The following is a 27,828-nucleotide window of genomic DNA, read 5'->3' on the forward strand; positions in this document are numbered from 1 at the left end:
TTTTTTTTGGCTTCAGATTGTGCTTCACTTATTTTTATTAATTTATTCTAGTGCTTCCTCACTAGTTACATTAAATCTTACATTATGTAATTTCTCTAACATTTCTGTTTTTAATTCACCAGCACTACATGGTGCTTACATCTGATATAACTGTTCAAAATCCTTACTGCAATAGCTTAGAGTTCATAGTACTAATTTAACTCCACATGTTTGTTAACTTAAAGCATTTTTCCTATCAGAAATGCAATTTGTAATTCTCAATCACTTTTTAAGTACATCAAATATTAACTACAACATTTTTGAACTCACTCTATGATGTTCTTTAATGTCTCCTCAGTGTCTATGCTTTACATCTGAATCACTGCTTTTACTACAAATAGCTGTTGGCTTACATGACAGCCTGTAGCTGTCATGTACAGTTTTTAGGATTGCTTACACACTAAAATTAAAAGTAGTACACTATTAGCAAAACCTTACACACAAGTATCAAAACATCAGCCCATATTTGCACAACTCTAAGCACATTGTCAACTTAACACTTGTTGCAAAACTCTACACACAGTGATTTGCAAAACACTAAACACACTTAACATACATTACACACTAAAATCTATCATGAAGTCACTTCATTGCAATACCAAAGCACGGACTGTCAAATCACTGCACCGTCCAACCAATTGGTTCAATACAGTCATCAGGTGTGCAAACACTTGTTTGATTAATTGTAGACACACCAATCAGGTGTTTAAGCACTGTAAAATGCCAGTTTCAATGAAAACCATCAGGTCTCAATATCAACACTGGCACACACCATTACAGTTTTTTTGGATTGCTTAAGCACGATTTTCAAAACAGGGCCCATGTTTTCAAAACAGTACACACAATTAGCACAACCACACACCCAATTAGCAAAACACTACAGATCCTTTGCATAATTAAACTCTTGTAAAAACTATACACTTCTGTTTAAAAACCACACTTTACCATAAGAAACACATTTTCACATTTACTATACTCTGTTTGCACGAGTTACACTCTGCTGTGATAAACTTAAAACACTTTTAGCACTTCTACTTCCCTATGATTAGAGTAGGCTATGATCAACAAAGTACAAATATAAAGTAAATCCACCAAACAATACTCAAGAACAATGTTGCACCTTGAAGAAACTCATTTATTCATCAACATGTCTAACATGTTGACATAAGGATTTAAAGTACTGTAACATGTCATTTTACGTAGTGAACTGTAAGTTAGACATCGTCTCTTCGCCTAGCTGAATCTGGCATGAGAATTATCAACATTGCAATGTTGTCCTTAGCAAGACACCTTGGAAAGAAGTGTCTTGAAAGTAGAATCTTGTATTGCTGCTACCTCCATCTGGTCACAGGCCTCCTCCATGGTTTGGATGAGGGGTACCTCAGCCTGGAGATGGAGATCATATACCTTCCACCACTATGCCGAGAAAAACTTGACTATAGAGTTGAGGAATGGAGAGTATGCTGGAAGATATAGGACAGTGAAATGTGGATGTTGCTGAAACCAGTTCTGAACCAGAGCAGAACGGTGGAAAGACACATTGTCCCAGACAACAATGTATTGTGTATGACCGAATTGTTTTGCTGCTTTTATGTTGTGCAATTGGTCCAAGAATGTAAGTATATGTGCTGTGTTGTTAAGGCCCATATGGACATGGCAGTGGAGGACCCCATTCTTTGTAATGGCTGCACAGTGTAACTGTATATTTCCCCCACGTTGCCCTGGGACATTGACTATAGCCCTGTGGCCAATGATGTTTCTTCTACTCCGTGTTCTCGTCAGGTTGAACCCAGCCTCATCTACGTAAAGGAACTCATGCTGGATCTCCTCTCCATCTATTCGTAAAACTACCTGAAGAACAGTGTCAGGCAAAATTGTGTAGTTCAGTGTAGATCTAGTATTACAGTACAGTAAAAGATTATCACAGTCTTTTTACTCTTTCGAAATTGTGCTCTAAAGGCACTCCATGAATTTTTTTCATTTGAATGTTGTTTTTTTTTTTTTTTTTTTTTTATGGTGTGTGCCAGTGTTGATATTGAGACCTGATGGTTGTCATTGAAACTGGCATTTTATAGTGCTTAAACACATGATTGGTGTGTCTACAATTAATCAAACAAGTGTTTGCACACCTGATGACTGTGTTGAACCACTTGGTTGGACGGTGCAGTAATTTGACAGTCCGTGCTTTGGTATTGCAATGAAGTGACTTCATGATAGATTTTAGTGTGTAATGTATGTTAAGTGTGTTTAGTGTTTTGCAAATCACTGTGTGTGGAGTTTTTCAACAAGTGTTAAGTTGAAAATGTGCTTACAGTTGTGCAAATATGGGCTGATGTTTTGATACCTGTGTGTAAGGTTTTGCTAATAGTGTACTACTTTTAATTTTAGTGTGTAAGCAACCCTAAAAAACTGTAACTACTTGATACAAGTAATGCAAAACAAAACCATAAGGTAAAAGAGTCAATGAGATGGCAGGTCTTGACATGAGGACTCCTGAGTAGCCACAGCATCCTGGGGTAGCTAGCACAACAACTTTTATATAGCCATTGATGAGTAGTGCAGGCATCCAATCACGATTTACCACATACTCCAACCTGGAGTCTTGGGATCATCACAGAGTGTATTAATATTGTAAAACTTAATACCTGTCACTCTGCCTAAATCATAAAATATTCATCAAGTTTTTGCATTCTACTCAAAAAGTAAATGTAGTAAACTAGAAAGAATCTTGAACCTAAAAATAAAGAAACTTTACTATAAAAGGATGCAACACAGGACAATTGAATGGGCTATCTAAACCTGAGGCCCTGGTATACTGCAAACTAACTGTCCTGAAGCTCCACCTTCTTTGATGTGTGGTGTCTTACCAGTGATTTGTTTCTCATTCAGGGAGTCAGACAGAGAACATAATCCAAAACAACACTAGCTACATGAATACACTGGAGAGAAGAGTACAGATGTATCCGCACAAGCACAATCACTTGCAAAAAGATTTTAGGAGGTGCTGTTTGCCAGATGTTTATGAAACTGTTCTTTATCATCAGCCACCATTGTTTATGGTAAACAATTTCAAACACATTTTTCACCCCACCTACTGCAGTGTAGGAGTGTTGGAAAACAGTATACCAACACTCAGCCTTTTCATACATTATTCAGACATGACACATCCTGAGCACATGAGAAAATGTTTTGCTGCATTCAGGTCATGTGTGCAACTTTTTGTCCATATGTTTCTTAAGCTGCTCTGAATGAGCGAAACTCAGTAGACACTGGTCAGATCTGTATGATTTCTCTCCACTGTGAATTCTCTTTTGAGTTTTCAGATGCGTTAACTGATTAAACCTCTTGTCACAGTATGGTCACTTGTATGGTCTCTCCAATGTGAATTTTCTGGTGCAGTTTCAATTTTGGAGCTGTAATAAAAGTCTTCTCACACTCAAAGCACATATACTCTTTCACATCAGTGTGGATCTTCATGTGTTCAGTAAGGTTTGCTGATCGGTTGAAACTCTTCCCACACTGAGTGCATGTGAATGGTTTCTCTCCAGTGTGGCTTATCATGTGTTGATTAAGGGATGATAATTGGCTGAAACTCTTCCCACACTGAGTGCATATAAATGGTTTCTCTCCAGTGTGGATCCTCATGTGTTGATTAAGGTGTGATGAGCAGTTAAAACTCTTCCCACACTGAGTGCAAGTAAATGGCTTCTCTCCAGTGTGGATCCTTATGTGTCGATTAAGGTTTGATGTTTGGTTGAAACTCTTCCCACACTGAGTGCAAGTAAATGGTTTCTCTCCAGTGTGGATCCTCATGTGAATCTTAAGATCGCTTTTTCTTCCAAAACTCTTTCCACACTGAGTGCAGGTGAAACGATTCCTGTCTCTCCTTTTCAAACTACCATCAGTCTGTAAATGAATTTTTTCCTCAATTTTGACATGATGTTCCTCCTCTTTAATCTCCTCATTCTCTTCAATAAGGTCTGAAATAAAAAAAAAACATTAATTTTCATTAAGTCTTAAAAACTGATCAAAAGCTGAAAAGTTAAAAGACACTGTAAACATTGGCTTCACAATGTAATTTTCATGCACATTAAACGTAAAATAAATCAATTATTTTGTTCAGTCCAATAGTGTGTGCACATTTAAGCAGATTCAATTAATATTTCAATAGTTTACACTTTGGTTCACAAGTTTGGCATGCTGTCCCAGGAGAGAACCCTGATCTCAAAAGTTCCTTGAGCACTGTGCTCAATTCCCGTGTGCAGGGTGAGAGGGGAGCTCCAAGTTCAGGTAGGTCTCGAGTGCTCCCCCTATTTTGTTAAGAGCTGATGACGGAAAATGATTGTTATAAAGAGAAATGCTGCTAGATAAGAGTTTGACTGTAGTGCTAAATTTAGATTGATCAATTAACTTGTGTATGTTGTAAGTGTATGTTTTTGGAATTTGGGAGGAAACCGGAGAACCCATGGAAAACCCACCTGAACACGGGAAGAACACGGTAACTTCGCACAGAAATACAGCGGGCCTGTTAAAGGACTAGAACCGGTGACGTTCTTGCTGTGAGGCAACAGTGTTAATCACTGGGCCACCGTGCCACCCAATTAAAAGAATGGTGGAGGAGTAGGGGTTGGAAGGAGGGATTCTTTAAATTGAAGATGACAATAGTGAGAAATATTGGCTCTTTATAGTGGGTTAGGAATTGTCTGATTGGTGGATCATACATAGGTAATGTAGAACCAGCCATGTTCAATCATAATCACGTGATTCTCTCAAAATTAGTTTATAAATAAACCTCACTTTAAGAGTTTACCCTTATTTGATGATTGATTATAAGCAAGTTTGACATGCTGTCCAGGGAGAGAGCCCTGAGCTCAAAAGGTCCTTGAGCCCTGGGCTCCCGCCCATTTGCAGGGCGAGAGGGGAGCTCTGAGCTCAGGTAGGTCTCGAGAACTCCCCAAAATGCTCTGCTCGGCACAGCAGCCTCGTATTTCAAGAACCCCCCCAAAAGGCAAATGAAGATCAATGCAAAACCTGGCTGCTTGTAGAAGCAAAAATGTGACCAGTGCGGGTGTAAATGGTGAGATAAGAGTGGTTGTTGCTACTGGAGCAGTGGTGTACTGCAGGCGTGTCCAAACTACGGCCCGCGGGCCATCTGCGGCCCGCAATCAGTTTTGTGGTGGCCCGCGAGGCTTTTTATAAATAATAATAGAATCTGGCCCGCTATACAAAAATGAACGTAATTCAATAAATAACCACCGGGTGTCGCTATTACATGCATTCAATTAAGCAGCAGTTCTTGTTATGATCTATCTATCTATCTATCTATCTATCTATCTATCTATCTATCTATCTGTCTGTCTGTCTGTCTGTCTGTCTGTGTGTCTGTCTATCTACACACAGTTGAAGTCTGAATTTTTAGCCCCTCTTTGATTTATTTCTTCTTTTTAAATATTTCCCAAATGATGTTTAACAGAGCAAGAACATTTTTACAGTATGTCTGATAATATTTTTTCTTTTGGAGAAAGACTTTTGTTTTATTTCGACTAGAATAATAAGCGGATTAAATTTTTTTATGAACTATTTTAAGGTCAAAATTATTAGCCCCTTAAGTCTTCAGAACAAACCATTGTTATAAAATAACTTGCCTAATTACCTTAACTTGACTAGTTAACTTTATTAACCTAGTTAAGCCTTTAAATGTCACTTTAAGCTGCATAAAAGTGTCTTAAAAATATCTAGTCAAATATTATTTACTGTCATCATGGCAAAGATAAAATAAATCAGTTATTAGAAATGAGTTACTAAAACTAATATGTTTAGAAATGTGTGGAAAAAAATCTTCTCTCCGTTAAACAGAAATTGGAAATCCGTTAAAAATAAATGGGGGCTAATAATTTAGGAGGGCTAACAATTCTGACTTCAACTGTATATATATATATATATATATATATATATATATATATATATATATATATATGCGTGTCTGTGTGATGTATGTAAAATTTGGCCCGCGACAACGTTTGTTTTTTTGCATCTGGCCCTCGGCCCAAAAAGTTTGGACACCCCTGGTGTACTGGCAGACAGATTATGTACAACTTTGTGTGCTCCCGGGGCAGTTTTAATTGCATGGACCGGGCGGGAGAGTGAGGTAAATGTAATGATTTGAAGCATGTATGCGTGAGTTCTTTTAGAGAGGATCAATATGGCAGTGTTGAAATGTAGCTATAAAGTTCAGCAGAGTGTCTCTGCTGCTGCACACATGCGGCGAGTGTCAGTATCATGGAATTATTGAAGGGTAACTACACATCCACAGAGGAGTTTAAACTACTATGGCAGAGCAGAGTATCAGTATGAAAATTTGGAAGTGTTCAGGCAGAGCGTAACTGCTGCAGCAGTGGTGCAGAGGACAATGAAGCTCAGCCGAGCGTCTCTGCTGCTGCAGAGGTGGAATGGAATTCAATACTGGATGGGAAATACGCCTCCGCAGAGACATTTTAACTGCATTGGCAGTGCTGGGAAGTGTATCAGTAGTGAATGGCTAAATGGAAGTGTATATGAGCTCAGCAGAGCATCCTTCCTGCAGCAGTTGTGCAGAGGGGAATGAAGCTAAGCGAAGCATCTCTGCAACTGCAGAAATGCGATAAAGTCAGTAATAAAAGGAAAGTACGCCTCTGGAGAGACGTTTCAACTGCTGTGGCAATGCTGGGGAGTGTGTCACTAGTAAATGATTAAATAGAAGTGTATGTGAACTCAAGCAGAGCGTTACTGTTGCAGCTGTGTTGCAGAGGAGGAATGAGGCTCAGCAGCGTGACTCTGCGGCTGCCGAGGTATATTGGTAGTAAGTGTCTGGAGTGTTATGTGTGCTCTTACAGAAATGTTATGATGGAAGTGAATATGAGAGCTAGACTGACACTGTTGCTGCAGTGGTGCGATGAGTGAGTGAAAATCAGCATATTAAAGAGTTGAGTGAACTCCTGCAGGAACGTTGGTTCTGGTCAATAGTAATGTGGGGATGAGCTTAGATAAAGCTACAATGTTGGTGTAGTAGTGCAAAGAGTGAGTATAGCTCAGTAGAGCTTCTAGAGCGTTGTTACTGCTACTATGTAAGGTAATTAATTTGTGGTCCGTATGGAAGCAATATGTGTCCCCGCTAAGCCTCTGCGGCTGTATTATTGCAGGGAGTATATACACACACACACACACACATATATATATATATATATATATATATATACAGTGAGGTCAATAAGTATTTGATCAACCTGTGATTTTTCAATATCTCCTACTTAGAAATCATGGAGGGGTCTAGAATTTTCACCATAGGTCCTTCTCAATGTGAGAGCCAGAATCTAAAAATAAAAATCCAGAAATTGCATTGTATGATTTTTAAACAATTTATTTGTAAATTAGTGGGTCAAATTAGTGTTGGATCACTTGAGTCAAAAATGCTTAATATTTGGTACAGAAGCCTTTGTTAACATTTACAGAGGTCAAACGGTTCCTCTAGTTCTTCACCAGGTTTGCACACACTGCAGGAGGGATTTTGGCCCACTCCACCATGCAGATCTAATCTAGATCTGTCAGGTTCTGGGGCTGTCACTGGGCAATACAGAGTTTCAGCTCCCTCTAAAGATTTTTTTTGGATTTAGGTCTGGTGACTGGCTAGGCCATTCCAGAACCTTGATATGCTTCATACTAAGCCACTCCTTGGTTTTCATAGCTGTGTGCTTTGGGTCATTCTCATGTTGGAAGACCCAGCCACGACCCCTCTTTAATGCTCTGACTGAGGGAAGAAGGTTTTTGCCCAACATTTCACAATACATGGCCCCGTTCATCCTCTCCTTTATAAAGTGCAGTCGTCCTGTCCCCTGTGCAGAAAAACAACCCCAGAGCATGATGCTTCCAGCCCCATGCTTCACTGTAGGTATGGTTTTATTGGGATGATACTCATCATTCTTCTTCCTCCAAACACAACGAATGGGGTTAAGACCAAAAAGTCCTACTTTGTTTTCTCTGACCACAGGACTTTCTCCCATGACTCCTCTGGATCATCTAGATGGTCACTGGCAAACTTCAAACATGGGTTGACTTAAGCAGAGGAACCTTCCTTGCGATGCAAGATTTTAAACCGTGACGTCTTAATGTATTACTGATGTTAGCCTTGTAAATGGTGGTTCCATCTCTCTTCACAGCATTGACCAGCTCCTCCTGTGTAGTTCTGGGCTGATTCTTGACCATTCTTAGCATCATTGATACCCCACAAGGAAAGATCTTCCATGGGGCCTCAGTCCGAGGGACATTGACGGTCATCATTAGCCTCTTCCACTTTCTGACAATTGCTCCAACGGTTGTTCATTTTTCACTAAGCTGCTTGGCAATTGTCCCATAGCCCTTTCCAGCTTTGTAAAGGTCTACAATTTTGTCTCTTGTGTCTTTTGACAGCTCTTTGGTTTTGCCTATGTTGCTACTTAGACGTTTGATTGTGGAGTGCACAGGTGTCTTTATGACTGATAACAACTTCAAACAATAAATTGTGTGCAATAAATTAAAATCTTGAGCAGAGTGTAGCTGAACTATTTAAAAGCAAATAAGAAATCAGGCTGAAAAGTAAGTGATCAAATACTTATTTGACAAACTAATTTACAAATAAATTGTTAAAAAAATCATCCAAAGTGATTTCTGGATTTTTATTTTTAGATTCTGTATCTGGAAGTGGAAATGCACCTATGGTAAAAATTCTAGACCCCTCCATGATTTCTAAGTAGGAGATATTAAAAAATCACAGGGTGATCAAATACTTATTGACCTCACTGTATATATATATATATATTTATACACACACACACATATATATATATATATATATATATATATATATATATATATATATATATATATATATAAATGAAAGTAAGTGAAATTATATAGAGAAAAAGGAGTCCTATGCTAGTAGGATGGAAAATAGGGAGAACGGATAGATGAGTGCTGCTTAAAAATTTATGAGTGTTGGTGTTGGCTACTGAGAATTCTTCTCTGATGTTATATTGTCTAAATATGATTTGAAGGCATTGTAGGATCAACGTCCGAGAGTTTGTATCTGCTGTTGGGAGAGGTGGTTGTGGGCTGCTGTAGTGGCTGCTCCTATCCTGAATGCGTGTGTAGAGAAAGGTTCGGGGTGGGGGAAGCCTGAAATGCAGAGAACTTCTTTTAGGTGGTTTTTAAACCAAAAAATATGTCACTGGATGGTTAGCTTTGTCAGTAAAAAGTGAGGCGAGGGGGTTATGTTCTTGGGCTCTCCTGTAGTGTAAGAATGCTAAGAGGATTTGTAATGGGTGTGTGGGGGCGAGGGGATGTCAAAAATGTAAATAAATTGTTCTTTGCGTCGCTGATCTGTTATGCTTTGCTTAGTTTCTTTATCCAGCGAGGTAATATCAGATGTGGTGGGTGGGATTGAAATTAGATGTCATCGTTAGTTCGGAACATCTCAGAAATGCAGATAAAAAGCTAGTGTGAACATGGCATCGAAAATGCGGGCTGTATGAGTGGAAATATATCCTTTGCGTAGGGTGTGAATGCAATTAGAAAAGGATGTGGAGTGTAATGAGTTGTCTGGCATGGAGTAGGGGTTGTATGCCTTTGATAAGGAGGGTGGTTTGAGAATTTGTGTAGGCATCTGAAGGAGACCCATGTATCAATTGTGAAAAAATTGAATCCCACATAGGTAGCTTCAAATTGAACTAGCTTGTATGTTTTTTGAAACGTGTAAATGTGCAATGAATGAGGTGATAGAGAGGATGGAAAAATCTGGAAAAGGTGTTTCATACATAGAGTGAAAGTGTTTGAAAGAGCTCCATGCAGTGACATATGACTGGAGAGTTCTAGGGGCGACTGCTTGAAGGATGAGAGAAATAGAGGATTCTCTGAGATGATATAAAGGGTGGTTTATGGCAGTGTCACCTCTGAATAGTGAGGAACAGGTGTCGGATGATAAACTTCTGGAAAGAAAAATGAGACAGTGTCAGCAATTCGATTTTTTCAACCTGGTACATGTACAGCAGTTATAATAAATTGTTTTGTGGCTGCCATTCAAACGAGATGTCTTTATAAGAGCATGAGTGACAGCGAGTGTGAGCGCCCTTTATTAATGCATTGTACTGTAGCCTCGTTGTCACAGTGTACAAGAATGCTGGTGGCGGACCACCCGTCACCCCAAAGAATGGCTGCGGCGATGGGATATAAATCGAAAAGTGCAGATCACTGTTCGTTTTGTGGCATTTCCAGCATTTGAGGGGCCAGGATGACACGAAACAACAGTCCTGGTAAAATCCCCCGAAACCGAGGTGGGCTGCTTTAGTGAATAATTTAATAACTACTGGTAATGTTATGAAGTCGATGTAGAAAAAGGTACAGCGATTCCATTGCTTAAGGAAAGTAATCCATAAGCTGATTTTGTCACGATTGGGTTTAGTGAGAAGGATTGTGTCTTCTGAACCGAGGACTGTGGTGGAGAGTTGAAGGATGTGCGTAATAAACGGTTGACCTTGAGGGATGATATGCATGGTGAAATTTAAGTGACAGAGAATGGAGAGGAGTTTGCGTTTGGTACATGAATGATTTTCGAGAAAGATTTGGCAAAGAGATGTGATGCAGTCAATTTCCTTATTTGGATGAGATGCTTGGATTTTTTTAGAGTCTAATTTAATGCCCAGGAATTCAATGGAAGTGCTGGGACCGGAGATTTTTTCCTCTGCTAAAGGAATTACGAGGTCAGTAAAAAAATTTTGGGTGATCGCATAATGTTTGTTTGGAGGTGTTGACGTAGAAGAAATGATGAGGAAATCATCTAATAAGTGTATGAGGCAAGGAATTCTGTAATTATTGGAAAGTATCAAACGAATACCAAAAAGGTGCTAGAAGTCTGGGTGGATTGCATGACTTAAAAGGCAGATGTAATGTTGTCTTTAGCTAGCCAGGCATTGCAGCCGGCGGTTTTGATAATGGATATGGCTTGGTTTTTGTCGTGGTAGTGGAGCAAGTATACATCTAGCGGAACAGTGCTATTAATGCTGGGGAAAATAGAGTTATGTGGTGCAGAGAGATCAATTATGAGGCATTTTTTACAAGAACATTTTCGGGTTGCCACACCTATTGGACTAATGAGATATGTGTCAAACGGCGGAGCTGTGAAAAGCCTGATCATAAAATCATTATCACTTTTTTTTTTGTTGATTAGCTGATCAACTGCGTTTGCAGATTGTTTTTAGATAAGGACAGGTTGTATAAGGGAGAGGCTGAAACACCTGGGTGGAATCTGAAAAATTAGTATCAGCGTGATCATTTAATTGAGATAAGGAATATTCACTGGAATCGATAGGTAGTTTTTATATTTTTTATTGCTTGATCTAAAGATTGGGGAAATTAGTTTTGCGTTTGACCCACTGCAGAAAGAACAAACATGCAGGTATTTGCAGGGATTTCTTTGGCATCTGCCAATGTTAAAATTATTGCAGATGTCAGTGGAAAGAGAGGATGGGAGAGAAGAAGGTAAAAGAGGAGGAATACTGAAATTGGATGGGCGTGGGACATAACTGGTGGATATCCGGGTTTGTTCTGCATTAGTGGAAGGAGGGATGGAAGGGCAGGAGGTAGTGACATAAAGACTGGAGCGGCAGACTGTGCAGGCTAGATTGAAAAAGACCCAATTATGGAGATCAAAGCACACGGCCCCCCAGTTCGGACTTTTATTCCATTGGGTCACCCCAATTGCAAATTTATTGGAAAATACTTTGTGGTAAGTGTAAAAATGTGTACCCCCGTAGGAGAGCGCAACCATGTAGTCGTTTAACTCGCACCTACTATGGGGGAAGACGAAGCAAATGACGTCTTTGTATCATGCGAATTACATGGAAAACTCAACTAATGATAGAATGCGTGACTGTGTGTTGGATGACTGTTTTAAAGTGAAGATGAATTTGCTACAATCCACCTGACAATCCTCTGTGGGAGGTGAAACTGGTGATAGGAGTGTAATGAGGTCCATGTCTGCACCTAAAAGAATCTGATTTCTTGTAGTTACAGAGATAGGGGGAGGTTTCAGAGCCAGACTGTTAGGTGGCGCAGGAAAGGTGGTGGCGGTGAAAAGTGTGTAATGGGGACGTGCTGAAGAAACTTTTGTGGGAAGGGTAGAAATTTGAGTTGGGTCTGTGCTGGTGTGTGCTGTAGGGAGTGTAAAAAGAAAAGAGAGGGGAATAGGATGAGTTGTACGAGAGGGGGGCAGTTGGTTTAGGGGTATAGGACAGGAAGTGAAAGGTTGAGGAAGCAGGGAAAAAGGTTGATTTAAGTGAAGGGCAGAAGGAGCGTAAATATTAGAGTGGAAAGGGTTAGAAGAGATTGGAGGAATATGAGGACTTATAGGAGAACAAGAGGGAGGGGCGGGAGGCCAAGAGAAGAAGGGGGGGAAAGTTGAGAAGATAATTGAAAGGAAGTGGGGAGTCCTTGGTTGAAGTCCTGACGGTGTGACATAGTTGGTGGTGACTGAGATTCCAGGGGATGTGGTCCTGTAGGTGAACTGCTGGATACGCTTTTAGTTTTGGATTTCCTTTTTCCTGGTTGAGTGCGGGTGGGTTGAGGGTACAGCTGGGCAATAAGCCAAAAGAAATTATCACGATAATTTTTTTTCATTGAAGTCGATGTCGATATTTATCACGGTAAACGTAAAATCTTTATATCTATCAATTTTATTAAATTTTCAAAATGCCAATCTCTTTGTGCAGCTGATTAACACATTTTGTGAAATATTTTAGCTGTCTGACTAAATAAATAATAAAATAATAAGAGAACAATCTTAATTCAGCATTTACTGTCACGTTTTCAACAACCAAAATCATTAACTACAAGTTATTGGATATTGTTGCTCAACATCAGGAAAAAAAAAAAAAAAAAAACGGTTTGGAACAAGTAAAAGGTGAGTTAATGATCACAGAATTTTCAGTTTTGGATGAATTCTCCTTTTAATGGTGAGTATGGTAAATATAGGGTGAAATATACTTTAATATATATTATTTAGGGATGCTAACGATTACTTGATAATGTAATGATTGTCGATAACGTTTAAACCGATAGACCTTAGGCCTGTTTCAGAGAGGAGGTTACATGAAAACTTAGAGTATTTTAACCCTGAAATGAGAGTAACCCTGGGTTTTCCGTTTCAAAATGGTAGGTTAGTTAAGCTCGAGAAAGCAGGGTAAGTAAAACCTATTTCTGAAAGAGAGGTAACCTTAACTCAGAGTCAGTTACTGTGGTAACTTACTCTGTGAACCTAACCTGGTCGGGAGCAGGTTTTATTCTCTAAACTCTGAGTTTCTGTCGGTCTCCTCCCCTTTTTTAAAGACAAAGCGGGATTTCTCACCATAGCCTTGCGTTTCCACTCACCTATTTTAATGCTACTTTAAGAGATGCGCATAAAAACGATTGATGGACACGTCATGATGCACATAACTTTGGAAAATAAACATAAAAAACACGAACATAACGGAGTAGGATAAACTTTTATTCGATAGAAAAGAAGTGCATAAATTACGATGAAAATACTTTAACTGAACAAATTAAAGTATGTGCATTAAAAAAAAGGTTTGTTATGAGAGATCATATGATGATAAAAATTTGTGGGAATGGACAAACAAGCAGGCTGAGCACGCTAACACATCCTAAATGCTGTTTTGCTCATTCATTCTAAAAAGCCTTAATCGTTTCAATAGTAATGTTATTATATTATTAATGACCTCCAGAGTGTCTGGAGCATGTCAAGAGTGTCTGTTCTCCGCGTCTCATTGCTTCAAACACCTCCACAGGTTCATTGTGTGTCAGCATTGTCTTCTGCGGCGCAAGTACATTTATTAAATATAGAAAAAAATTATGCAGCTTCTACCGCAGTAAATTCTGCCTTTACTGTTGATATTTGGTGCCCATTTAATCAGGAAGTGATGATTTTGTTCTCTTTGACTAGTTGGATGGAAACACTGCTTTATTCGCACATATCTTTTATGCGTTATTCCAGTTTTGCACATAAATTTAATTAATATATTTGGATGGAAACATAGCTATTGCCTACATTACAGTCACACAAAGAACAAAGTCACGTACAAGAATGGCTTGTCTTTTTTTAATTAATAAAGCTTAACTTCATTGACCTTTAACAGGGACAAGTAGCCTAGATTAATTAGGATTAGTATTCTTTCTAAAAACTATTTTTAGTTCTGCTTACATTCTAAATGTCATATTTAGATGTCAGTGTCAGTGCACTTTTAACTCACGCTGCTCAGACCGCGCCTAGTTAATTAATTAAAATGAAACCGTGAAAATAGTTTAATGGACTGTTTTGGTGCTAAAGCATATTAGCCTACCTATAGCGGGCTTGTTTTAAAGCGCTTCACCTCAGAAAATAAGGATTTAAATAATATTCCACTGCTGTCGTATATTTGCTGCATTTTTAATATGTCATTATTTTAAAGATTATGTCTTGAGCATCTGATTTCTCCACAGTGATTATGTCCTTTGTGGCCCGATAGTGGTATTACAGATTTCAAAACAAATATCTTAATATTAAAAAGGAAAGCCTGGCAAAAAATCCTATTAATGTCATAACAAATGCCCTTAAATCATGGAGCCTGTAGAACAAGTTTCAATTGTTCAGAGATGTGTTTGAGATTGTCTTTGTCATATATTTTTTCTGTCTTTCAGGGTTTTTTTTTTCTTGTAAGGCACGGCTTTCAAAAAAGATCACATGAGACTCTGCTGGGTGGTTGCCCTGGTTTACCAACACTTGTTTGGGTCTGTAATTTCTTAGCATCTTCATAAGTATAGTATTGTTTTAAATTATGAAACAGGTTTGTAGTGTTTCCTGCTTTTGATGACACGAGTCATTGGTGCAGTTTGCAGTGCATGTTGCTCTGTTTAGTGTCGAATAGATACAAAGTAGACTACTGAAGTCTAGTGTCATTTTTTGTCAACAATATCTGTGATTCTGACCTTTTTTAGCGTATTTTTTTTCTTACTCCTTTAAGTCCAACTAACACTGTATGGCTGTAAACGTGCACAATCAAAACCTTACATATACAAGGTTTTAAAACCTCGACTTTTTCAAACTGAGGCATACCTTGAAAGCGGTTATCATCCCATGCCTGAGTAGCATAACAAGGTTTTTAGGATCCAAAAAAAAAAGTCTTAGGCAAAAAGATAACAATAGCGGCGCCTGCTGGTATGTGATAAATATGGTCAATATTCAGAGAATTTCTGACTAAGCTTACACTTAAATGTTTGCATATCATCAGCATGCTGTAATCTACGGAGACCCGGGACGTGATGGTGAGAAATAAAAGTAGGTGGAATAAAAAAAAAACTGGGTGGGAGAAAAAAAGCTACAGAAGCTAATCTGGGATCAGTTTATCGTACAAAGTGCGTCTGTCAGTCGGCGCATATACACACATTCACTGGTTCAAAGGTAGCATATGAAAGGCGACGATTGACGCACAGATTTATTGTAAAGAAAGTGAATGCAGAGATTTTATTATAAATTTCAGGGTGCTTTTAAATGTTAAAATAAATCAGAAATATGGGGAAATAATTAATGATAGGATGATAGTGGGATAGAATGGTAAAATACGGGAAAATTTTGACAAAAAAACGGAAGGGTTGACATGAATGAAGTGAACAGGAAGTGTTTGAGGAGAAACAGTTTTTCAAGAGAATGCAAAACATCTTTGCGAGGGAACGCCAGAAAACTTAAAAATATATTTTCCTATCCCACCAGTTTTTCCCTATCACGTCCCTTCCGGATCTCCATAGTAATCCATTTCTTAAGCAGCTACAGTCATTTTTAGACTAGTTTGTTGGCCAGTTGTAGTCAGTCCAAAGCTACGCGTTATTGTTCCACTATAATTTGTTTGTTTTGTCTCATGTCGTCCCACAACATCATAAAGTGTAGAATACTGTACAATGTTTTATAATAATTTATTATTTTAGTGTCCATTTCACTCAGAATATTTAATATTGGGGGCATCCACATTTTTTGACATACTTTAAAACAGGGTTTCTGCAGGTTTCACCAAGTTAAATGTAAGACTTTTATGACATTTTAAGACTATTATGAATGAAATTTTAGACTCATAAAGGGCTAAAGGCTAAGGAATTTTTCAAATGGCCCAGATGGAAAAGTTTTTTATTTGCCCTATCAAAAAATATTATGATTTAACACATTTAATAATGCACTAATAAATGAATAATAAAAATTAGAATATTTTAGATATTTCTTAGCAAAAGTTTTTAAATATTGTGTAAAAACAAGCAGGCTTTACTTATGTCCATACACTTTTCCAAACATCAACTTTCATTGAAAAAATAATAAAAAATAAGCAAATATCGTCAGCTCAGGTAAACTTTTTTAATTTATAGTTTTTGTTTATTTTATATAGCACCAGTGCTCAAGAACACTTTACAAACAGTAGGAGAACAAGAAAAGCAATAACCCTAAGAAGGAGATGGGAAATGGGAGACTAATATTAAATAAAAAGAATGACAAAAGACACAAGAACAAGTAACAAGAAATAAACTCATTCCTGTCTTTCAGTGAGTGCTTATGTGCGTTTAGGAGAACTAGGCAGCACACTCAGGGCTGCAAGATGGATTTAATTTAGTATTCATATTATTAAATATATCTGAATGGGGATCAGATAACAAAGTTGGTGTTTGAGAATGAAAATCAACCTGTTTGTTTCTGCAGATCTTTCTGTTTGACTGTGAATGTTTCTTCAATCTTCACATCTTCACTCTCCTCTTTAATAAATGCCATCTTTATCACAGTGTGGAGATCAGTCGCTTCAGCAGGAGTTTTTCTCAGCGTTTGGACACTTTATCCTGTTTAAAACGAACAAAACAATAAAAATGTCCTGTTTAAAATAAATAAAACAATGAACAGAAACAAAATAACTTCTCTTCAACTAGGGGTGTAACGCTATTAAAACCGAACCGAAATATCGTGATACACCAACCACGATGTATCGCGAAACTCTCGGGGCGTACCGCGGTACTCTCACGCCCCCTGCTGCCCATTGTTGAGGTTGACTTCACTTGTCTCTAACTAATTGAACCAATTTAAACACATCTTTATTATCACATTTGATTAAATTGTTTTAGTAATGATGAGGTTTTGTTCTAAATATTATATTTTAAAGTTAGTATTTTAGTGCATGTCATGTGACTTGAGTGAGCATCATACTCGTTACTACTGGACGCAGGATGGCTGCTTCACATAGTACTGAGATTGCAGATCCCTCAGACACATATAAGTCATCTGTGTGGAAACATTTTGATTTTCCAGTTAAGTACAGGAATAGAATTTGTATACAAAAAAGAGAGAAATATTTACACTAATAAAAATAATATAATAAAGTAGCAAATTCAAACAAAGTATCAAACAAAAATTAGTTAAACTCAAGCAAGGGGATGATAGTGAAGACAAACAAAAGAAATAAATATAACAAAACAATTCCAACTCATGAATAACCCCTTACCTCGCTAAAACTGATGAAAAGGAAAAAAAGGTCTTCAGCGCTGTGCGCCGCATTCTTCCCTATACTGAATAAAATAAACAAAGATGACGTTCACCTCTTACCTGATGTCTTTAACAATACATTTTCTACGTGTTTGCAAAATGGAAATCGTATGACATTTTCCCTATCCACCTTACACTAAGACTGAACTTGAATAGATACAGCTATATTGTCGGGAAGGAGCGGAGCCAAAAAATAATATACAAATCAATTGAAATAAAAATGTACAAACCTCACAAAATTTCTTAAAGTGGGCAAAAGTAATGCAAAATAATTTTACCCAAACGAAAGTTAAGCAAAAACAAAAAAAATCATAATCATGTCAGAAAAATACACGAAAAACGAGATCAAAGGAAAAAGCGCTCTCTCTCTCTCTCTTTCTGACATGCTTTTTACATTCCCGCACTGCGTCGCCAAATTATGATAGATCGGTCTCCTGACCAATCTGCTGTCAAAAAGGCTGACCTACAGAAATGACCGGCATGAGCGAGAGAGAGAGAGAGAGAGAGAGAGAGAGAGATCGGGAGGCAAACATACAGCCGGCTACAACCCTAACATTAGTTTCAGACACAACTGCAATTTATTTTACTGGTGAATATGTCATGTAAAAACACTTAACAAACACATTATATGTATATTTTTCATTAATTTAAACGGAAACCTATATCTAACTGAAACCATAGATAATCAAAAATGAGCTTTTGTGTCAGCACAGAGATCCAGCCTCTCATCGGAGAATGTGGATATTATGGTGTTTTTAAAGAAGATCTTTCACTAGTCTACACTGCAATTATTTAATTTTAGTTTACTTAATTAAGATGGCTGCACTAAAGAGAATAGTTTTTTTTTTCTGACTAGTCTATATTGGAGGTATTTATTTAATTTTAGTTGTTTACTCGGGTATCCTGACTGTACCAAAAATGTGATGACAAAGTTAATAAAGAAAAAGTTAAGATGTTCTTGTTATTAAGTGAATCTATTGTCCCTTAGCATTGCTGTTAACATGACATCAACCCTAACCCCACAGCAAACAGAAACCGAACCGTATCGTGTGTTAGAGAAAAGGAATTTATTTTTATTACTTTTGTATTTTTTTATTAGAAAAATGTTTAGACTAACAACAGATTAATCAATCTTTCTCTTTTGTATTATAAAATGTCTTGACCAGACAAACTTCCTCTTTTTTACTGTGCTGCATACTTTTTAGAAGAACTGCTGACTAGTGGAAAAGCAGAATAAGAATAAATTGAGGGTGGGGGCCTTTGTTCCAGAACTATAGTCTAGACATGTCACAAGTTGTCCTGATGCTTGTAGAAGTTGTGAAATATATTAAAGATGCACGTAATTGTTCAGTTCTGGTATGCAGAGAAAGGTTGCAGAAAGAGGAAGTAATGTCCAGGGGTTGCAAAGAGCCAAGGGACTGCAGAATGACTGATAAGTGACGTTAAACCAAAACTCCACCTGTTAAGATCAGTTGTGTATATATATATACTGGAGTCAGGAAATGTAAGTCAGTTGCGTTGCGAACCTCCTGAATGTAATTCTTGTATTGCATTGGGGTAACGTAACCCAGAGCTCTGTCATCGAATTATTCATTTGTATCTAATAAATTACTAATATTTTTGGCATTGAAGAAAACCCTCTCCAGACCTTTTCTTATTGAACACGCATGGAATAGAGATAGATATTCCAACACGTGGCTCCAAAACCATGAATCGAACCGTGCCTTTGGTGTGTCGATACATCCCTGTCTTCAACACTTGCTTTATCAGTTTGTTTGTACGAGAGTAATAAACAAAAATAAATCAGGTAAAAGAGTAAGTCTGATTAAGAAACAAAATGCCACAAATTACCCTACCAAAACTAGTTCTCCATTTCTTATATATAGTGATGTATACTTAGAATGGAATGACATTATGCTGTTTAATAAATTAAACTTTCATTATAACTCAGACTTTTCTGTTGCTTTATTCAAACAATAGCTCTCATTACTGGGAGTATTACGTTGTATAAAGAGTTTAAAAAATTTTTGTCAATAGCCTGTACATAATTTAGCATCGGGTGAAAACCTGAAACTTTATTCAATCGCTTTATATTCATGTAAAAGCTTCAAAACAAACCTCTTTCCAGTCGTATCACAGTGCAGGAGCGACGCAGCCTTATGACATCACACGCCGCGCCAAAATAAAAGTCTTTTTGTTTAGCTTTTTTTGCCACTTACTGTTGCAGTCATGGCTTATTTATACATTTCTCCCTCGTTTTCCACTTTTTCACATACACAGACACACAGACATTCAGTATAAGGAGTTGATCTAAACCCTTAATCTAAACATTTGTAAGACAAAAAAAAAATAATTAAATTAGCCAATGTGATTTTATCTGGGCAACGGCATTGACGAATGCTGAATTTTGGGCTATAAGGGCGGGAGTCCGAGGGACGAGCCGACGGGTGGTCCCGAACAGTCTGGGTGCAAGCCCCTACGTTTTAGTAGGTCCAAGCGTTAAAGACAGCTATAGGGTGAGATTGTAAATAAAATTAGGGACAGTTTAATCGCCGAGGTTGTGACTGTGTGTGGATAATTTGCTTCACTGAGGTTGTGACTCTGTAGAAAATACAGAGAAAAGTCGACTCTGTTAAGGTGTGGTTGATTAAACATACATAGAAAAGTCGACTCTGTTGAAGGCGAGTGTAAATATAAGAAGTGATTAGAAGTTGAGAATTGTGAAAAGCGCGCATTTTATTTTATGTAAATGTTTGTCTGTTGCGTTAGTGACTAACAGTTGAAACTAGATTATTAAAGTTCGTCGAGACAAACTTTAGGCTGGCTTGAGAAAGTCTGTTGGAAATAGTTTATTTAGTTTAAACAGTTTTAAAAAGTATGAAAAGATGATAGACAGACAGACAGACAGATAGATAAATAGATAGATTTAACAGTTTGAAAGAGGATAGATAGATAGATAGATAGATAGATAGATAGATAGATAGATAGATAGATAGATAGATAGATAGATAGATAGATAGATAGATAGATAGATAACAAGTATTGTTAGATAGATAAAAACAGTTTATAGATAGATAGATAGATAGATAGATAGATAAAAACGGTTTGAAGATAGATAGATAGATAGATAGATAGATAGATAGATAGATAGATAAAAACGGTTTGAAGATAGATAGATAGATAGATAGATAGATAGATAGATAGATAGATAGATAGATAGATTAAAACAGTTTGAAGATAGATAGATAGATAGATAGATAGATAGATAGATAGATAGATAGATAGATAGATAGATAGATAGATAGATAGATAGATAGATAAAAACAGTTGATAGATAGATAGATAGATAGATAGATAGATAGATAGATAGATAGATAGATAGATAGATAGATAGATAGATAGATAGATAGATAAAAACAGTTTATCGATAGATAGATAGATAGATAGATAGATAGATAGATAGATAGATAGATAGATAGATAAAAACAGTTGATTGATAGATAGATAGATAGATAGATAGATAGATAGATAGATAGATAGATAGATAGATAGATAGATAGATAGATAAAAACAGTTGATAGATAGATAGATAGATAGATAGATAGATAGATAGATAGATAGATAGATAGACAGATAGATAGATAAAAAACAGTTTATAGATAGATAGATAGATAGATAGATAGATAGATAGATAGATAGATAGATAGATAGATAGATAACAAGTATTGTTAGATAGATAAAAACAGTTTATAGATAGATAGATAGATAGATAGATAGATAGATAGATAAAAACAGTTTGAAGATAGATAGATAGATAGATAGATAGATAGATAGATAGATAGATAGATAGATAGATAGATAGATAGATAAAAACGGTTTGAAGATAGATAGATAGATAGATAGATAGATAGATAGATAGATAGATAGATAGATAGATAGATAGATAGATTAAAACAGTTTGAAAATAGATAGATAGATAGATAGATAGATAGATAGATAGATAGATAGATAGATAGATAGATTAAAACAGTTTGAAAATAGATAGATAGATAGATAGATAGATAGATAGATAGATAGATAGATAGATAGATAGATAGATAAAAACAGTTGATAGATAGATAGATAGATAGATAAAAACAGTTGATAGATAGATAGATAGATAGATAGATAGATAGATAGATAGATAGATAGATAGATAGATAGATAGATAGATAAAAACAGTTGATAGATAGATAGATAGATAGATAGATAGATAGATAGATAGATAGACAGATAGATAGATAAAAAACAGTTTATAGATAGATAGATAGATAGATAGATAGATAGATAGATAGATAGATAGATAGATAGATAGATAACAAGTATTGTTAGATAGATAAAAACAGTTTATAGATAGATAGATAGATAGATAGATAGATAGATAGATAGATAGATAAAAACAGTTTGAAGATAGATAGATAGATAGATAGATAGATAGATAGATAGATAGATAGATAGATAGATAGATAGATAGATAAAAACGGTTTGAAGATAGATAGATAGATAGATAGATAGATAGATAGATAGATAGATAGATAGATAGATAGATAGATAGATTAAAACAGTTTGAAAATAGATAGATAGATAGATAGATAGATAGATAGATAGATAGATAGATAGATAGATAGATAGATAGATAGATAGATAGATTAAAACAGTTTGAAAATAGATAGATAGATAGATAGATAGATAGATAGATAGATAGATAGATAGATAGATAGATAGATAGATAGATAGATAAAAACAGTTGATAGATAGATAGATAGATAGATAAAAACAGTTGATAGATAGATAGATAGATAGATAGATAGATAGATAGATAGATAGATAGATAGATAGATAGATAGATAGATAAAAACAGTTGATAGATAGATAGATAGATAGATAGATAGATAGATAGATAGATAGATAGATAGATAGATAGATAGATAGATAAAAACAGTTGATAGATAGATAGATAGATAGATAGATAGATAGATAGATAGATAGATAGATAGATAGATAGATAGATAGATAGATAGATAGATAACAAGTATTGTTAGATAGATAAAAACAGTTTATAGATAGATAGATAGATAGATAGATAGATAGATAGATAGATAGATAGATAGATAGATAGATAGATAGATAGATAGATAGATAAAAACAGTTTATAGATAGATAGATAGATAGATAGATAGATAGATAGATAGATAGATAGATAGATAGATAAAAACAGTTGATTGATAGATAGATAGATAGATAGATAGATAGATAGATAGATAGATAGATAGATAAAAACAGTTTATAGATAGATAGATAGATAGATAGATAGATAGATAGATAGATAGATAAAAAATAGTTTATAGATAGATAGATAGATAGATAGATAGATAGATAGATAGATAGATAAAAGCAGTTTGAAAAAGGATAGATAGATAGTTTTGAGGTCACAAAGTTAGATCTATTGTTAAGTCAATGACAGTCTTTTGCAATAAAAGTCTATGGGACAGTTGTTGCTAGGGTGCAGTATCTGGTAGTTAGGGTGTGGCTAGAAAGTTAAAAGCTCTTCAGTTATTGGCAGTTTGGTAGTCTAAGTTAAATGAGCTCAGCCATTAGTCTGTTTGACAGTCTGATGCAGAGTTATGAGCTCACAAAGTTTGATCCCATGTTAAGTCAATGAGAGTCTTTTGAATGGAAGTCTATGGGACAGTTTCTAGGGTCCAAAAGTGGTTGCTAGGGCGTGGCCAGAAAGTTAAAAGCTCATCAGTTATTGGCAGTTAGGTAGTCTGAGTTAAATGAGCCCAGTTAGAAGTCTGTGTGACAGTCTGATGCAGAGTTATGAGGTCACAAAGTTTGGTCCAATGTTAAGTCTATGGGATTTTTCCGACGGTCCCGGGAAGTTTTTCGGAAAATCGAAAGTCGGATCAGTCGGAAAAGATATGGCATACCGAGTCAGAATAGTTTGGAGGTCTGGTGTGAGTTTGGTGGTCATAGCTCGAAAGCTCTAGGAGGAGATAGATTTTGAATTTTAGTCTCAGAAGAAGAAGAATAATATATAAAAAAAATTATAAGTTTAAATAGGATTTCAGTAGTCTGGCTTGTTTCTCAAGCCAGCCTAATAAGCATAGTGTACAGATATTTAGCCGGCTGTATATAAGCGTATATGATATTCAATTAAATGTCATTTAGAATTGTGAAAGTTCAGTAATTGGGAAAGTGCAAGAAGTTTGCAGGTGAAAATTTGATTGTTGGAGGAGGATAAATATTTTTTGATTGTGTATGTACAGTAAATGCAACATACAGAAGTTCATTAGTGTGTGTGAAAAACACTGTAAATATGAGGAAGTGGAGGTGTGAAAAATGCATAAGTAATTCAATTAAGAATGTGAGCAATAAGGAAAATGTTCCAGACAAAATTAAAAACTCAATGGGACAAGTGGTAAATGATTGGAACTAAGAAGAAAAAATGTGGCAAAGAAATGAGAAACAATATATGAGAAGCTTAAATGTGAAAATTGTGTAAAATATGTGAGTAGAGCAATGATTGAACAGTAAAATTGGCTACAATTTTGAGAAACAGAGAATTTGAGTTTTACAAAGTTAATAACATAGCAAAAGGGGGCCATAACGATGTTGTGGTAGTAAGAAATGGAAAAATTAGTTGGAATTTGTAATGTGGCATGATTTTGGCATTTGTTGGAACGGCTGTAGAAAGACAGATGAGGGGAGAAAAAAGAGGAAGTGCTCAGGCAGACAATCTTAGACAGACTGACAACAAAAAGGAAGTCAGAAAAAAGGAGCCACTCCTTTTCATGAGGAAGAAGCAGTTGAAGTAGGGGCAGAAGAGAGTAAATTATATTAAAAGAGTATATAAATTTTTTTTGATTAAATAATGATAGACTGTGATATAATAATTAGGGATATAGTATAAGTTACTAAATAAACAGATCAATTACAATGCAGTATAAAAAAGACAAGTGAAATAAAGAAATAATGGGAAATATGCTTAATACAGTTATATTTGTTGAAATGGAATTTGAAGCTATACGAATGAATATATTAATAAAGAAATGAATTTACTAAATAGAGGAGGATGACTTAAAGAATATAGACCAGTAGTTGTTGACTAGAACAAAAAGAACAAATAAATTAATAATACTAATAGGAAAAATAAAGAGAAATTAAAATACAACATAAAGACCAGCTATTAAAGAAACATTAGAATAAATACATTAGAGGAAAAAAGAGGAACATGACTTCGAGATGAGCTGTTAAACAGCAAAGAGATAAAATTGGCATAAGTCTCGGGTCGATGAAGAGAAAAATTAGAAGAAAATGTGACAGTTTAATATTGATCAACTGACGAGTTAATGAGCAAATATGTAAGGAAGATAAAAAATATGGATAAGAAAAACTTAAAAGCTTAGAATTAAAGAAATCCAAGTTATGGTTTGATAAGAAAAAGAAGAAGATATGTTTAAAATATATTGAAATAGGTTTGAAAAATATTATATACATAGAGAGAGAGAAAGACAGAGACATTAAACCGATGAGATAGAAACTAGAAAAATAGTTGCACTTGTAACACTTTGAGGAAGTGACACTTTGAGGAACTGAGATTTGATGTGAGAGGACAAGATTGAGTTTAGGTGCAAAAACTAAATAGAATAATAATATTAGTAATAATAATGATAAAAAAAAATTGTTATGGCTTACACTGGCTGTTTTCATCTATGAAAGTCAGCAGCATAAGACTATCTAAGCCATCATCTAGGGTCAAAGAAAAATCATGGATTCTTAGTGGATGTTAATGAACAAGATGAATTGAGTTCAATTTTTCTATATTTAAAATGATAAACACCAAGAAAGAAATTGATAATTAAACATTGCATTTCAGATATAAAAATATATATTAAACAAACATGAGGGGTCAAGGCCTAATATGAACCCTGAGATATAGCAGTAATGTTGAACAATTATACCACAGGGTAGGCCATGTCATAATTTGTGTTTTATGAATAATAACCCAACTGTGTCTTGTTTTTTAGTCTCCACCATCATAGTGCCCTACAGCTTTGCCTGCAGACTAAGCAGACCATAGTGCTGAGTGGATGGGAGTGAAGATGCCAAACTTTACTTAAAACTATTATTGGAGGTCAAATTGATTTTAAACTTAATAAAACCTGTCTCATTGGTTAAACTCTAGAATGTGGTCACAATGGCTCACATGGTTCTTGAGTGCATGTTTCCCTAACATCAGAGATACCAAGTTCTGAAGGAAAACTGAGAAGGAGGTTGCAGTGGAGAAGAGCAGTAACTGGTCTCCATGAGACATTATTCCAAAGACGGGTAAGACTCTCGTTGGCCACCGGGAGCGACCTAAGCCAGGAATTTTGTCGCGGAAGACTAGGCACCTGTACAGGTAGGCAGGTGTTGAGTGAGATGGTTGTGGAGTGGAGCAGTGATGCTTGAAAGGCCTAGAGCATCCGAGTATTGAGGGGCACTGTGAAAGATCAGTAGTCTGCCTCAGAAATGTGGGCTCCTCCAAACCGGACCACAGTAAACTGCTAAATATGTCTGGAGATCAGACACTCAGAAAAAGGAACTTGTGGGTAAAGTAAGAGGCAGGGTGCTGTCAAGAACCATTTGAGACCATATGATGACTGGTAATATGAAAGAGACAGAATTTATTAAGGTTTTGTTATGAAAATAATAACTAAGAAAAATACTTAAAGGAAAATATACAATGAATCTCTAAATGTATACTGTTGAAATGATATTTAACTATTTTTGCAAATTTTCAAAGGTTTATTGATACAGGGCATGAACAGGATATAGGAGGAAGTACAATGTATGGTGGTGACTAAAGAAGAAGAAACAACTATTGGTAACTAGAAGTCATTTGAATGATAAATTTTGATGGAATTGATTGTTTAAGTAAAGATTTACTAAAAGCAAAATATTATGTTGAATCCTCTAAATTAAGATGGGATATTAAAAACTAGAAAAGGTTGGTAACAGAAAAAAAATATTTATGCGTAAAGAAGAAATTGAAACATGAAAAATTGAACTCACGTCATCGGGTAAAAATTTATAGTTCTAATCTGATAAAAGAATTGAAACATAAAAAGAGAGTTTAAGAAAACAGATTTTCTTTCACATGTAACCATGTGAAGAAGTTTAATGATGAAGTAAAAAACAGCTGAAAGAAACGAATAAGAAAATTTAGTGATTTTTTAATTAGCTTATAAAAGTATATAAAAAGTGTATGGGCAACTAGTTGAACCGAAATGACGTAGAACTAATTAGTAGCCAAAAGAAAATCATAAAAATGATTAGAAGAAACTAAGTAATAAACAGTTGAGAAAATTAATTATCAAAAGTAGTGTCAAATTCAAAAACTGATTGATTATTAGTGAAATACTTAAATGGAGGATTATAAAATTAGCCAGCGTAGTGAAGAGGTTGTATGTTGTTGAACAATTAAGAGAAATACCTAGACAAGGTCATAGGGAATCTGTTTTAGACATTTTATTTAAGCTAAATTTTAACTGAGTTATAAACATAGATGTGACTAATTTAATTTGAATACAATTTTACAAGTAAGCAACAAACAAAAGAAGATTGTGTTTAGTTTTTGATTTAGAAGCAATTAAGGAGAAGAAATTTTAAAGCTGAGGTTAATAGTGTATGCAGAAATATGGTCATACTGATGAAAAATGTAAAGTGATTGATTTTTGAATTATCAGAGAGAGTGGTGTTGATTAAGCATGTTGATGAAATTTTACTTGCAGAAAAAGAGTAGACACCTAATTGATTGGGAAGCAGTTGTTATGACATTTATATGGAACTAGATTTAAAGGAAGTAAGTAAAATTATAGGGGATTAGATGACACCCCTCAATATTAGGATGAGTGGTGTCTGAGATAAGTGGAGTCAGATCGCCAAATAAATAAGCCATTTCAAATAACTAAACTGGTGAATGTAAAACACATTGTAATAAGACTAATATGAATTATAGACTTTAATTATATTTAGAGATATCAGAAACTGCAAGAGAAGAATGAGGGTGAGGTTATAATTGATTATAGAGATATGGGAGAACAGGTGAATAAAAATATATCTGCTAGTCATGATTGACAGCTATAGTGAATGGCTGG

At 35.7% G+C, this 27,828-nt stretch overlaps 2 protein-coding genes across 8 annotated transcripts in view; both read right to left on the bottom strand.

Moving 5' to 3' along the window:
- Positions 1–27,828, bottom strand: part of LOC147845236 (uncharacterized) — a 934,973-nt gene that overhangs the window by 375,457 nt on the left and 531,688 nt on the right. The gene's annotated exons all lie outside the window — the stretch shown is intronic.
- Positions 88–19,816, bottom strand: LOC137491277 (uncharacterized). The gene is made up of 3 exons (XM_087250586.2): positions 19,766–19,816; positions 16,801–16,950; positions 88–4,019 (listed from the first exon to the last, which is right to left on the bottom strand). Exons 2-3 carry the CDS (start codon positions 16,883–16,885, stop codon positions 3,388–3,390), a joined length of 717 nt encoding a protein of 238 aa, XP_087106712.1. The 5' UTR covers positions 16,886–16,950; positions 19,766–19,816; the 3' UTR covers positions 88–3,387.

Source organism: Danio rerio, chromosome 4 (genome assembly GCF_052040795.2).
Source record: "Danio rerio strain M-AB ecotype USA chromosome 4, GRCz13ab, whole genome shotgun sequence".
In the NCBI taxonomy this organism is placed as follows: Eukaryota; Metazoa; Chordata; class Actinopteri; order Cypriniformes; family Danionidae; genus Danio; species Danio rerio.